We start from the raw sequence: 15,089 nt of genomic DNA on the forward strand, positions 1-15,089 counted from the left end.
GAATGTAATGCTATCCATGTACACTTCCGGTGTACCTGGGTATTTTGATTAATGAACTTTTGTTATTTATAAAAAAAAAAAAAAAAATGATCTATTTCTCTTAACAGAAATCTGGAAATATGATTTTGTTTTTCACATGCCAATGTCAGGTGTGAGAGATTTTAGGCATTAAGCATCTTCTCTTTTGTGCAAGAAATTAAAATGTCCTCATGTCTTAACTATGGTGCAGGAACTAAACATTGGTGGAAGTTTGGTCTCCTCAGCACTGGAAGAGGCATGTGGTACAAACCGGACCAAATTAAAGGAGATGTATAACAAGATTGGTGATCTTGGTAGCGACAAATGTTTTTTTCTCATATATTATATCTGGTCTGCTGAACTATTTCTTTCTGTGAGGTTTTTGTACAACCTAAGAAATAGTCTATTTTGGTTAAAGGTGATGTTGCTCAAGAATTCCGACAAACACAAACATTACTTGCCCCTCCTTCGCCGCTTCTAATTAGAGATGTATTTTCTGCACTCCGAAAGATAAGGTTTGACTTATCCATCTTGGTTTTTGTTCTTTAGAGCTTAATGGACATATTGTTGACTATCTCTTGGTGGTTTTTTGAAATGATAGGGAATAATTGTATAATGATAGTAGTATAGTACCACTTAGATAATAGTATTAGTAATATATGTAATGCCTAGGAGTTGGTATCATAGATTTTGGGAAAGTGGTATGCTCTTCCCCCATAAAACAATGGGTGGAGGGGAAGGTCAAATGCTCAATCTGATATGATGCATGAGTTTACTTGCCTATGAAAGAAGAAGATCATCATCACCTGAGATTGGTTTTATCTTTTTCTTCTTATTGTGGTGCAAAGCAGTTTATGTTAAAAAATATTTCCCGTCAAACTATTTTTGTCAATTAGGTTTTTCTTTTTCATTTTTCCCTTATATATATATATATATATATATATATATTTGGTCCTTAGCTGGAAACTTTGAAAAAAAAAAAAAATACTAATGCTATCATCAAAATATTAAAACATCAATATCCCACTGTTTTCAGTGTTCACAGTAGGAAATGGAGCCATAACGAAAAGTTTCTTAAGGTTAGCATGAATCAAGTGTAGGAATGTTAAGTTTGTAAAAATATATCTAGTTAAAGTGTTATTTTTCCCACTATTTTATCCAGATGGTAGGTCACGGCATTTAGGGCAAGTTTAGGAGGCTTGAGTTTTCAAAAGCTGCAGTTGTTTTATTTTTATAATTAAAAAAAGGAGAAATTACACTTTTAACACCCTAAACTATACTCATGATTACACTTTTCACCCTAAATTTTTCAAATGCGTTTTGCATCCAAAATTATGACCCTTGTTACACTTTGCACCCGACGTCAAGTTTACCGTTAACTTGGACGGAAAAGAATGACATCTCTTGAAAAGAACCAATTACCCATCTTCCCAATCCCTTAAAAACAAAGTAGAAATTATACTTTGCCAGCCTAAACTATACTCTTGATAACACTTTGTACCCTAAATTTTGTGTTTCCATCCAAGTCAACAATAAACTTGACGACGGGGTGCAAAGTGTAACAAGGGTCATAGTTTAGGGTGCAAAACATGCATTTGAAAGTTTAAGATGCAAAGTGTAATCTGGGGTATTTTTCCCACTATTTTATCCAGATGGTACGTCATGGCATTTAGGGCAAGTTTAGGAGGCATGAGTTTTCAAAAGCTGCAGCTGTTTTATTTTTATAATTAAAAAAAGGGGAAATTTCACTTTAACACCCTAAACCATATTCCTAAACTATATCCCTGATTATACTTTGCACCCTAAACTTTTCAAATGCGTTTTGCACCCTAAACTATGACCCTTGTTACACTTTGCACCCAACGTCAAGTTTACCGTTAACTTGGATAGAAAAGAATGACATCTCTTGAAAAGAACCAATTGCCCATCTTCTCAATCCCTTAAAAACAAAGTATAAATTATACTTTACCAGCTTAAATTATACTTCTGATAACACTTTGTACCCTAAATTTTGTGTTTCCATCCAAGTTAACAATAAACTTGACGTCAGGGTGCAAAGTGTAACAAGGGTCATAGTTTAAAGTGTAAAACGTTCATTTGAAAAGTTTATGATGCAAAGTGTAATCTAGGGTATAGTTTAGGGTGATAAAGTGTAATTTTCCCTAAATTAAAGGATTAGTTGTTTCAAAAGCCTCCTAAAAGGCCCAAGCTGCCTTTCAAAGTCCTCAAAAGCAGAAGAATCTTTGGGTTGCCAAACAGCTTCTAACTTTTACTTTTTATAGGCTTAGGCAACCTATGGGGTGTGATTCTGAGTCTTTAAAAGAAGTAATATTAACAGAATCAACCTTATTAGGCACACGGTGATGGGCATAGGAATTTGTCCTCAAAGTTTGTATATTATGAGATGGCTATGGAATCATTTACAGAGTGAACCATTAGAACACCATATGGGATTTGATTATACTTGTAGGCCTTTTAGTTTATTAGCTCATGTAGAATTTGTAGCAAATTTGTTCTAATTTTCTTTCATATTATGTGGTAATTTTCATGATTCAAAATGTGTATTATATAATTTATTTTATTGATTTGAATATTTTTAAATTCCGATACCAATTGCAAGCACTCTGTTACATGAAATTATTTTAATTCTCGTTCTTATATGGTATCATCAGTGTACAGACAGGCAGTGGAAGTACCGTTCGAAAGAAAAATGTTATTGTGAATCTCATGTGTTCTTGTAGAGAGAAGGAGATGAAGTTTCTTGTTAGAACTTTGGTAAGACTCTTAATCTAGTTTGCTTTGAACATGTCTACATTTATCTAAATGGTGATCTTTGCACTACATTTATCTAGGACCATTCCTTGCTTATAAATACTTGTCTGTTTTGTTAAATTATATCTCATTTATTCCTCTCAACTTGTCTGTTTTGTTAAATTAATAAAATATGATATTTTTCCGTTTTCTATTTTTTGGTTAAATATGAAATTTGATAATTATGGTAGTTAATAATAAGCTTTTATTATGATTGAGGTTGTATATGGAAATATCTATTCTACCATTTAACAAAAATATGATTGGGCAAGATTCTAATAAGGGTTTAAATATAGAATAAATAGAATTTAAATTCAATTATAAAATATATATTTAAAATAATGATATGTAGTTACTTATCAAAAAAAAAATTGATATGTAGTTCCTCAAAAAAAAAAAAAAAAATTGTGTAAAATTGTGAGGCATCAAAAGCTTATGTGGCAACACTAGAGGAAGTTAACAAAAAGTCAAAGGTTTCTATATATTATAGATTATAGATGTGTGATGGTATATTTATGTGTTTTGTTGAATAACGGCATTAAATAATATTATGCCATTTTTTAAAGTAATTATCTTCATCTTGCACTTGTTGACTTGAAGAATTGTGTGCATCGGCGTATCAATCTTAATACAATTCTCTTCTTTAATCCTTCTCTTTTTAGTTACTGTTTTTGTTATTACCTGCCCTGCATGCTTATAGAGCATAAAATGGGGCACATGTGGTTAAGTCGTTGTTTGCTGTTGAGAATTTAATTTTGAAACATAATAGTTTATCAGTTTAGACTTTCAGCAATTTTGCTTTGCTTGGATGGGAGAGGGAGGAGAGTAGAGTAAATGGGAGGGGTATGGTTTAACGAACCCTCCTAAGCCTGCATTTCTAATTCAGTGGAGTGGAGGGGATTAAAAAAAAATTGAAATGTCAATTTGCCCTTAAGATGTCAATTTATATTTATTTTTTTAAAATTAATAAATAAGGTTATAATTGTCATTTTATATGAAATTCTCATCCCCTATATTCTCCCTACTTAATTTTTAAAACATCCAAACAAGGTGAAGAGGTAGCCATTCCCCTCTACTCTTATTTACTATCTTCTCCTTACACTCCTTACCCTTTATTGCCCTCTCCCTCCGAACTTCCAAACATAGTGTTTGTGTTGGGAGGATCATATGAATCTTTTGTTGTTTACACTTTTGAAAAGCCTAAATTTTTTTTCGACCATTTTGTTGTAATTATCCATTCATCATAAAAGTGTTTGACTTTCAATTTATAGTTGCACAAAACATCAGAAAAAAAATATTTTACACCGAAGCAAATAGATGCTTATTAAATAGTAAATGTTATTGTAAGAATAATGGTTAAATTATTTAATTTTCTGTTTTTTTACAGCTTAGCAGGATATTGATAAATAGGAAGAGCACAACAGAGATTTTTATCCTTAAAACCGAGATGATTTTAGTTGCCTCCCCCCCCCCCCCCCCCCCCCAAAAAAAAAAAAAAAAAAAAAAATCACTGCTCTGCATCTTGTGTTTTTCAAGCTTTGATTAATCACTCTTGTATTGAGTTTTGCTCCTCATTTTGTTCTTTATGCTCTTGGATGTTCAGGTCCCTAAAAGTATTGACGTTTTGCATGCAGCAATGGCTTGAGGTTTAAGTTTCTTGAGAGTATGTTTGTGAAAACGATCATGGTTGATCTGCTTTTGCACTATTTGCCGAGGAAGTACTGTGTTTTTGGTCTAGCAGTTGAGCTTCAAATTTCTCATTCCAGATTGTTGCACCACCATGTCACCAAGCCTTTCTATTTATTTCTCCTTATGTGCTCTAGTGTTTACTTATCATGCATACTTCTAGTTCACCAACATCTTAATCTTTTATCATTAGGGGGCTGTATTATCCATTTAAATTGAAAAATCGGGTGTTGTTTAAGATCTGAAAACATGTTTTCTTAAGACGCAACAAGATTCTTGTTGTACAATAGATAGAGATAGCTGTTGCAGTTAGGGTGGAGATGATGTTGCTTTACCTGTCATTTGCTATTGATTTCCAGAGCAAAGTGTGTTTTTCCCTTCATTTTGTTTCATTCCTTCCCTTTCTCATGGTCTTCTATTTTGTTATTTTTAGGATTTTTTTTAAAGAATTAATAGACGAGGTCTTCACCTGTGCTGCACTGAAAATGTGCATCATTTGAATATGGCTGCGATATCTGATTGCCAAAAAAGTTTATATTTTTGAATGAGTATGATGAATGTGGAACTTAAATACGTGGTTTAACTTATGGTATTGAGCTATTTTTTGTGACCATTTTTAACATCATTTCTATGCAGGTCAGAAATTTACGGATTGGAGCAATGATGAGAACTGTTTTACCCGCTCTAGCTCAAGCCGTTGTTTTTAATTCCTCCCCTAACTTTTACCATGAAGGAAAAGTAGACAATTTGAAGGAGAATCTTCAGGTTAACACTATTTTTGACAAACTGTCATTTATTCATTCTGTCATCTTTTTACTGTTTCATAAAAGTTGGTTCTCACCCTTTGCTATCACGATTCAATGAATGAGGTTTTGGCAAAGTATTTGAACATTTTATAGAGTGTCTTAATAATTTTTTTTTTTTTTTGAAAAATTTAATGTGAACTTATTTAATATATTATTGTGGGCATACTTATTTTGTGAGTCATTTGGGTGAAAATTATTTTTTAATAAAAATATATTAAAATACTGTCTGAAACTTACCTATAAAAAAAAGTGTCTGAAACTTATCTGAAAACTATGGTGGTTTTAAAATCATGAGTTCAAGTCACAATTTTAAGGCCTGTAATCATGACTTCAGCTCACAATTTCAGCTGACTTGGCAAGCTAAGTTGGCTTTCTTGGTTTGTTGGTAACACATGAAACCGTGGCATTAATTCAAGACTTCTTGAGAGACTTCTTCAGATACATAATTTGATGCAAAAAAATGTAGGAAAATAGGAAATAAAGAGTGACAACAGGAACAACAGAACCATTCCTAGGCTTCACCACCTAGGATCTGCTTGCAAACCTTAGGCTTCACTACCTAATGGCGTTTGGCATCACCACCAAACAAAGAAAACAAAAGAGTAGACATATTCTCAACTCACCATAAAATTCTTATTCAAAATCAACTGCCTTTCACAATTACAAGAACACTAGTTTAATAGGGTTTAGGGATTACACTAATATGGAAAATGCCTAATCAAATCCCTTAAATCCTCAACATTAAAAACTAAATTCAAAATTCAAAATAAAAAATAATTTCAAATTTAGACACAAAATCTTAAATGAATGCTGAGAAAACTCGACCTCGAGTTTTTAAGTGGAGAAGGATTAGAACTCTAGCACGTGGTGCTTGCCTCAATTTAGGAATCACCTCTAGGAGCACAGAGACTAGCAAAATCTTGCATTCCCTGACCTCAGTAAACTCATTTGGAATGACAAAGTCATTGTGTGGAATCACAATCTTATCTTGAACCATACGAAGTACCATGGTATCCACTTTGGCAAACTGTTTGTCTCCATGCACCATGCAAGGCTGATGATAAGCAGATTCATCAACTTCCATTATAACATCATGTGCACCCCCATAATTTTCACTATGCTGTTGAACTTCTGCCTCATCAAGTAATGGCTCACCTACAGGTTCAATTGACTCTACTACACATGGTTGAGGGTGCATTGACGGGACATTTGTTGGCACTTGTATCTCCTTTTCATAACAAAATTTTGGTACCACAACATTACTATCTCATGTGTGAAGCTTTTACCCTCAAGTTAGCTGGGTAGTTTTTTTAGTGAGTGCCATTATTTTGTTTGGTTAGTTTTTTAATGAGTGCCATTATTTTGTCTAGCCAGGCATTAATCCTAGTGATTATTTGCTTCCCCAATTTCCTAGTGATTATTGCTCCCTTGATTTCCATGAAGTAGGTGATACATTCTAGTTTTCCTTTCTTACACTAGCTAAAAGCGAATTGAGAAGATCCAAGGAAATTTCTTCACTTTCATCTATGACTAGAGTTATATTTGTTTCCATGGTTGAAAATACAACATGTGGATGGTTGGACCTAATTATTTTTAAGAAATTTTGAAACATCTCAACAACCAATGCATCACAATCAAGTTCCAGCATCACCAAGCTAATTTTCTGTGATGCTGATCTAGATCAGATTTTGATTCTTCGTATGGTCCTTATTTGGTTTGAGGCGGTTTTTGGTCTAAAGATAAATTTGGGCAAGTCAGAATTGGTTCCTGTTGGAGTGGTGCATAATATTGACTTATTGTTGAATGTCCTTGGCTGCAAGCAAGGTACTCTTCCAATGAAATATTTGGGTCTTCCTTTGGGTGCTAAATTCAAGAATAAGACAATATGGAACCCGATTTTGGAGAAGATGGAAAGGAGATTAGTGGGATGGAAACTTTTGTACTTATCCAAGGGAGATAGAGTCACTTTAATCAAAATCACTATCTAATTTACCCACTTATTTTTTATCTTTATTTCTTATACTTGCTATTGTGGCTAACAGAATTGAGAAACTTTAGTGGAATTTCTTATGGGTGGCATTGGTGATGAACCCAAATTTCATTTGATTAAATGGGCTACTGTTTGTTCTCCCATTTCTTTGGGTGGCTTGAGGATAAGGAAGGTAAGACTTTTTAATGAAGCTTTGCTTGGGAAGTGGCTATGGAGATTTGGGATTGGGAAGGATGCCCTTTGGAGGCAAGTGATAGAGTTAAAATATGGATGCGTATGGGGTGGCTGGTGTATCAGATCTGTATATGGTCCATATGGTGTTGGTTTGTGGAAAAATATTAGTTGGGGATGGCCTTCTTTTACATGCTATATTCTGTATGATATTGGTGATGAGTTTAGGGTGAAGTTTTGGCAAGACTGTTGGTGTGGGGAGACATCTCTTGAAGTCAGCTATCCTGAATTGTTTAGATTTTGCCAAGATAAGGAGGCTAGTTAGTGTGGCTGAGCTTATGAAGTCCACTAATGGAGTCCTCTTTTGTGATGTAAGTTTCTTTAAGGTTGTGCATGCTCAGAAATTATAGGCTATGTCAGGTTTTATGGATACCATATATGGTTCTTCAGTAACGAGGTTTGGTGAGGATAAGATGTGTTGGAAACCTGATAGAGATAAGGGGTTAATGGTTAATGATTATTATAGTATTTTAGTGGGCTCTAATGACTACCATTTTCCTTGGAAAAGTATTTGGAAATAGAAGATTCCTTCTTGAGTAGCTTTCTTTGTTTGCATTGCTGCTTTAGGGAAATACTTGACGATTGACAATTTACAAAAAAGGAAGGTTTGGATATTGGATTGGTGCTACATGTGCAAATGTAATGGTGAATTGGTTGACCATCTCTTTCCTCATTGTTTGGTTGCTATGGATTTGTGGTCTATGGTTTTGGGTTTATTTGGATTAAGTTGGGTAATGCCGCAATCCGTTGTGGGGCTACTAGCTTGTTGGCAAGGTAGGTTTGGTCGTCATTGAAATGGTCATATATGGTTAATTGTTCCCCATTTCTTAATGTGGCATCTTTGGAGGGAGAGAAATAGTAGGTGTTTTGAAGATAATGAGAGATCCATACTACACCTTAAGTTATTTTTCGTTAGAACTTTATTGGATTGGTTGGTTGCTATGCGAAATCAATCATTCTCTTCTTTTCTTGATTTCCTTGATTCTTGTAATTTTTGTACTTGAATTGTTGATTCCTTGTACACTCCCTGAGTATTAGGGTGTTCCTTCTTTGATATCAATAAAACTTATTACTTATCAAAAAATAGTTCCAGCATCACCAAGCATGACCTGACCTTTGCAACAGTATCAAGAATTGAAACCTTGTATAACAGTGACTGGACACATGAGACAAGTTTTCAAATGCTGCTACAGTCAGCTGAAATATTTCCTTTATCTGCTCATAATCACATGGGGCATCTAGTGCTGTTATCTTTGTAATCTCAGTAATGCAAAATGCAACTGAAACCTTCACATCCATTTCATCATGTCTCATCTTCATTGAGGGAAAAAATGCATCTTGCATTGATTTGGATGGTGCTTGCTCCACATTTGCTAACAAATTTTCAACTTTCTCAAGAAGAGTGAGCAAGTCATCATTGGAGGAAGGAGGGTTAATGAGGTTATTCCCAGCCTCCATAAGCTGCTCCTCAAGGTCTCTATCAATTGAAGTCATTTTCAACTCAAATTTAGAGCCACAAAACACAAAGACTGAAACTTAGCTACTAAAAATAAGCTTTCCATTTTTTACGCTGGGTTGGTGTGGCTGCGTGATGTCATGCAAGATAGGGGCCTAAAGGTGGGGTGGCAGTGGAGCAGCACATGGGAAAGGGAGAGCGATGGCGGCGGCGAGTTGTTATTTGGAGTCTTGGGGTGGCTATCAGCAAAGCGTCTCGGAGCCAAAGGTTGACGATGGTGGCTTGCTTCAAAAGATTGGCTGTGGGATGTGTTTTCTGGTGGTGAGGTTGACGGAGATGTGCGGTCTGACCTTTTGGTGGATTAGGACTTTGTGGATCTGGGTGTGGATGGGTTTTGTATAGAGTTGTAATTCTTGGCCATGGGTTCTTTTGTTTTGTTTCTGTGTGTTTCTTTCTTTCTTTCTTCAGGTGGCAGATGTGGTTTAAAGTGTTTGGGCTGTAATTTACAGCCTGTAAATGAAGTGGCTTGCAACGAGTGGGTTCTCAATGGTGGTTGTATGATGTCGGCGGCTGGTTTTTTTTTGAATGATTTGGATTGGGTGGAGGGATTAGATGCGTTAATACCAAGTTGATGCAGAACAATGTAGGAAAATAGGAAATAAAGAGTGACAACAGGAACAACAGAACAAATCCTAGACTTCTCCACCTAAGGGCGTTTGGCATCACTACCAAGCAAAGAAAACAAAAGAGGAGACATATTCTCAACTTATCATAAAATTCTTATTCAAAATTATCTGAGTATCATAATGGGGCTCGACGTGGTTGTTTGCGTGTTCCAGAAGGTTTTCATAAGGGCGGCTGGGCTTTTCTAGAAAGGAAGTTATGTGATTTTTTCCTTGGAAAACATGTTTCTAGGCTGGGGAAGGAGGTGGTTGCTGGTGGCGGTAGGCTTGCAAAACCCACCGGTAATCCAAGGAACCAAGTTTGGAAAGACATTAATGGTCACGTGAAATTAGGAAGTGCTTCAGATTTGGAGAATCAGTTTCCTAAGCTAGCTGGCATGTTAAACCAGAAGGAGGGATTTGGGGGATTTGATTTTATTCCAAAATCAAATATCTCAACTCATCTTGTCTCTGGTAGGCCTATGCGTGTGTCTACTTTGAAGTGGACCAAAGCCCATTTTTCTTTAAACATTTCAGTTGATCTTGCAAGAAGGGGCCAACGTGTGGTGAAGTGGGCCAATTTTGTTCAGCCCAAGTCTGTTAAAGAAGATATAACACCTTCTGAATTCAGGCCTGTTAAGCTAGCAGATGGTGGGCCTGTTAAACAGGCCCAAGAGGATCTTACTGGTGACTTAACCCACCTGAAATTACAAGACTTGTCACGATCTTGTGAGTGTGGTGAGGGATCGGGATTACAAGTTAGTGTAGAGAAGTCACTGATGGGTACCGGCGAGATGGGAGGGGAGCTTCCAACTTCCGATGGAAGTTCCGACACGGCGGTCCAGTTGGGTTTAGCTCAGATGGGTGGTACCGGCGAGATGGGAGGGGTTATTTTTAATTCCGGCGAAGAACCCGGCAGGGAGGTGCAGGAGGATTTTGCTCCGATGGGCTGTACAGGTAGCGGCGCCGTGGTGGGGGCTCCTTCCACTATCTTAGTTGCCAGCAGTCCAGCTACGGGGTGTCCGATAAGTGGGGCTATGGAGTCTCTGCATGGGTCGAGCTCCGGTACTATGGCGGAGTGCTCAACGACACCAGAAAAGCGAGCCGAGGAGTCTTGCCATCAGCCTCTACTAGAACAAAACAGGTTTTCTCCTATTTCTGAGATGGTTTCGGATTCTCTCGAAGAAGAGACGCTATTGTTGAATTGGGTCAATCACACAGAGTCGGATAGGGAAGAGGAGGAGCGGCAGTTGATGGAATATGTTCCTTTGGCTCAATGGGATCCTAATGGGGGTTTGGTGTTGATGACTGAGGAAGTTGACCCAGTTGACATCTCTGTGGAGGATGATTTGGAACCTTCGGCTTGGGTAAGTAAGAAGGTTAAGGGCTTTGGTAAGTGGGTGGGCTTCCCCATAGATTCCTGTGAGAGGCAGTGTGTTGATTTTTTTCAACGACTTGAGAAAGTGTGGGAGAAACAAGCTGCGGCAGGTAGCCTTCGTCGTACTGCTTCTTTCTCTACAAAAGGTATGAGGGAATTACGGAATTTAATTTCTAATGTTAATTATGATGGTCAAGCTGGTAAACGAACTAGGGAGATTGTGAAATTCAGTGGGTTGGGCTCTGATGGTTGTCCATGAATTTGAGACTTCTATCTTGGAATGTGAGAGGATTTAACAATCCTCATAAGAGGGATACTGTGAAGAACTTACTTAAGGAATGGAAGTGTGAGGTTGTGTGTTTTCAGGAAACCAAACTGGACCGTACCAATTCTGCTGCTGTGAAAAGTCTTTGGGGCAGCTCTTTTGTGGATTGGGTGGCTTTAGATGCCATTCACACAGCAGGAGGTATTCTTGTGGTCTGGGACACAAGGGTGTATGAGAAAATTGATTGTGTGGTGGGTAGCTTTTCTATTTCGGTCTTGTTGAAAGGGGTGGCAGATGGTTTTGTTTGGATATGCACAGGAGTTTATGGCCCAAATGATGCCGGTTTGAGGGATGCTTTATGGGCAGAGCTTGATAGTGTGAGAGTGAGATGGAGTTCAGCTTGGTGTGTTTTGGGTGATTTCAACATTATTAGATACCCAGCAGAGCGTCTTGGTTGTAATTCGTTTAGTCCAGCAATGTTCAATTTTTCGGACTTTATTGAGAGGAATTTTTTGGTTGATCTTCCTTTGGTTGGAGGTGAGTATACGTGGTTTAGAGATTCAGCGAATCCTGCTATGTCTCGTATTGATAGAGTTTTGGTTTCAGCTGATTGGGAGGAACACTTCTTGGATGTAGTTCAAAGGCCTCTCCCTCGGGTGGTTTCTGATCATTGTCCTATTCTGGTGGAGGCAGGAGGCATGACGAGGGGGATAAGTCCCTTTAAATTTGAAAACATGTGGCTAAAAGTGGAGGGTTTTGTGGATCGAGTTAGGGGCTGGTGGAGCAGTTATCATTTTGTGGGATCCTCTAGTTATGTTCTCGCATGTAAATTCAAGGCTTTTAAAAAAGACTTGAAGCTTTGGAATAAACATGTTTTTGGGGATGTGCATTTTAGAAAAAAATGTTTGTTGTCTGAGTTGTTGGATCTGGATATGAGAGAAGGGCTGCAAGTGCTGACTATGGCAGAAAAAGCAAGAAAAACTGAGATTAAGGCGGAGATTGAATCTTTAGCTTCTTTGGAGGAGATCTCTTGGAGGCAAAAGTCAAGGGCTTTGTTCTTAAAGGAGGGGGACAATAACACTAGGTTTTTCCACAGGCTTGCTAATTCACATAGACGAGCTAATACCATGAGGGGTGTGGAGGTTGATGGCACTATGTATGAAGCTGAATCAGATATTCAGGATCAGGTGGTGGGGTTTTATAAGAGTCTTTATCAGGAAACTGAGGATTGGAGGCCCACTGTTGATGGGTTAGATTTTGCTAGTTTGGATGAGTCTGATAGGCTTTCTCTTGAAAGGGAGTTTGATAGAGAGGAGATCATTGCTGCTCTTCGGGAGGCTGAGGGTGATAAGGCTCCTGGTCCTGATGGCTTTACCATAGCTTTCTTCCAAAAGTGTTGGGGTGTGATAGAAGAGGATGTTATGGCTTTTTTTGCAGACTTTCATAGCCAATGCATCTTTGAGAAATCTCTGAATGCTACTTTTCTATGTTTGATACCTAAGAAGATTAAAGCTATTAATATTAAAGATTTTCGGCCCATTAGCCTTGTGGGAAGTTTGTACAAACTTCTGTCAAAAGTGTTGGCTTCTAGGCTTCGAAGTGTTTTGGACAAACTTATATCCAACTCTCAGAATGCCTTTGTAGGTGGTAGACAGATTCTTGATTCTGTTCTTATAGCAAATGAATGTTTGGATAGTAGATTGAAGAGTGGTGTTTCGGGTGTGATCATTAAGTTGGATATAGAGAAGGCTTATGATCATGTAAATTGGAATGCTTTGTTTTACTTAATGGAGAGGATGGGGTTTGGGGAGAAGTGGGGGAGGTGGATGAAGGCTTGTATCACTACTGTTCGTTTCTCAGTGCTTATTAATGGGTCTCCGGTTGGCTTCTTTGGTAGCTCACGTGGTCTTCGTCAAGGAGATCCTTTATCTCCTCTTTTGTTCTTGTTGGTGATGGAGGTGTTGAGCAGGTTATTGAGAAGGACAGAAGATGGTGACTTTCTTAGAGGGTTCCAGGCAAGCCCCAATGCTAGAGGAGGTTTGCATATTTCTCATCTTCTGTTTGCTGATGATACTATTCTTTTCTGTGATGCCTCTAGGGAACAATTATTATATATAAGGATGGTGTTGATATTTTTTGAAGCTATTACAGGCTTAAAAGTAAATGTTGGCAAGAGTGAAATTGTGCCAGTTGGTGAGGTTAGGAATTTGGGTGCTTTGGCTCGCATTCTATGTTGTCAGGTTGGGCGTTTGCCCATGTCTTATTTGGGAATGCCTCTTGGGGCTCATTTTAAGGATGCTTCGATCTGGAATCCGATTTTAGAGAGGGTGGAGAAGAAGCTTGCTGGTTGGAAGCGGTTGTATTTGTCAAATGGAGGTAGGCTTACTTTATTGAAGAGTACTTTGTCGAGTCTCCCAACTTATTATCTCTCGCTGTTTACTATTCCACAACACATAGCTGATAGACTTGAGAGGATTCAGAGGAATTTCCTGTGGGGGAGTTCTAATGATGTTTTCAAATATCCGCTTATTGCTTGGGAAAAGGTTGTTTGGCCGGTGGAGATAGGGGGTTTGGGGATTCGGAAGATTGGGCTTTTTAACCAAGCTCTACTTGGGAAGTGGCTTTGGCGATTTGGGAAGGAAGCTACTCATTTATGGCGTCAGGTTATAGCCACCAAATATGGAGAAGAGAGTGGAGGTTGGTGCACTAGAGTTGTGAGAGGGACTCATGGTTGTGGATTATGGAAGAATATTAGGAAAGGTGCAAACAACTTTTTCAGTCATGTGGTGTTTGCAGCAGGAGAGGGCAATCGTATTCGGTTTTGGCATGACCCTTGGAGTGGTCCTACTCCTTTGAAGGAATTATACCCGGAATTGTTTGCATGTGCTGTGGATCAGGAAGCTTTGATTTCTGACATGATTATTTTAGCACCAGACGGGGGAGGTAGTAGTTGGAATTTCCATTTCCGACGTAATTTTAATGAATGGGAGTTGAGGAGATTTTATTCTTTCTATGAGCTTGTCTCTGCCAGGATTCCTAGTGGGGAGGGTGAGGATATTTTGTTGTGGCAGTTGAATCGTTGTGGTGTCTTTGATGTGCGATCCTTTTATACTGCATTATTGAAAGCCCCTTCTGTTTCTTTCCCTTGGCAGAGCATTTGGTGTGTAAAGGTACCTAAAAGGGTATCTTTCTTTCTATGGACTGCTGCTAGGGGTGGGATTCTCACAATAGATAACCTTGTGAAGAAGAAATTGCCCCTTGTTAATTGGTGTTGTTTATGTAGGTGTGATGAGGAGACTGTGGACCACCTTTTGATACATTGTAGGTTTGCATCTGCTTTGTGGAATGAGGTCCTTACTATGTTTGGGGTTCAGTGGGTGATACCGGACACTATTGTTTCTCTTCTTTTTGCATGGAGGAATTGGTTGGGAACTTACTCTTCAAAGGTTTGGAATTTGGTACCAGGATGCCTTATGTGGTTAGTATGGAAGGAACGCAATGCCCGAACTTTTGAGGACGTTGAGAGGCCTATAGATATGTTGAAGACCTTGCTTGCTAGGACTTTGTTTGAGTGGTCTAGTATTTGGGGGCTTACGCATTGTAGTTCCTTGTCTGATTTCCTTATCTCTATTAGTCTTTCCTTATGATTTGTTTGTATTTGTTTCAAGGGCAGTGAGTTTACAATCGTAAACACATTGTTCTTTTCCATCAATAAAATTCTTATTATCTATCAAAAAAATAATTTCAAATTTAGAAACAAAATTTTGAATGAATTTGGTGCTCCCT

The 15,089-nt window shown here is 37.9% G+C and overlaps 1 protein-coding gene across 10 annotated transcripts in view; it reads left to right on the top strand.

Moving 5' to 3' along the window:
* Positions 1-15,089, top strand: part of LOC126713832 (DNA ligase 6) — a 36,384-nt gene that overhangs the window by 5,873 nt on the left and 15,422 nt on the right. For all 10 annotated transcript variants that reach the window (XR_007651448.1, XR_007651447.1, XR_007651449.1 and 7 more), the window contains exons 4-7: positions 230-332; positions 437-533; positions 2,691-2,793; positions 5,152-5,280. Coding sequence is in view for 4 of the 10 variants with exons in the window: in XM_050413712.1 (XP_050269669.1) it covers positions 230-332; positions 437-533; positions 2,691-2,793; positions 5,152-5,280 (432 nt within the window). In the remaining 6 variants the exon portion in view is untranslated. The remainder of the gene's footprint in view (positions 1-229; positions 333-436; positions 534-2,690; positions 2,794-5,151; positions 5,281-15,089) is intronic.

This window comes from Quercus robur, chromosome 2 (assembly GCF_932294415.1).
Source record: "Quercus robur chromosome 2, dhQueRobu3.1, whole genome shotgun sequence".
NCBI lineage: Eukaryota > Viridiplantae > Streptophyta > Magnoliopsida > Fagales > Fagaceae > Quercus > Quercus robur.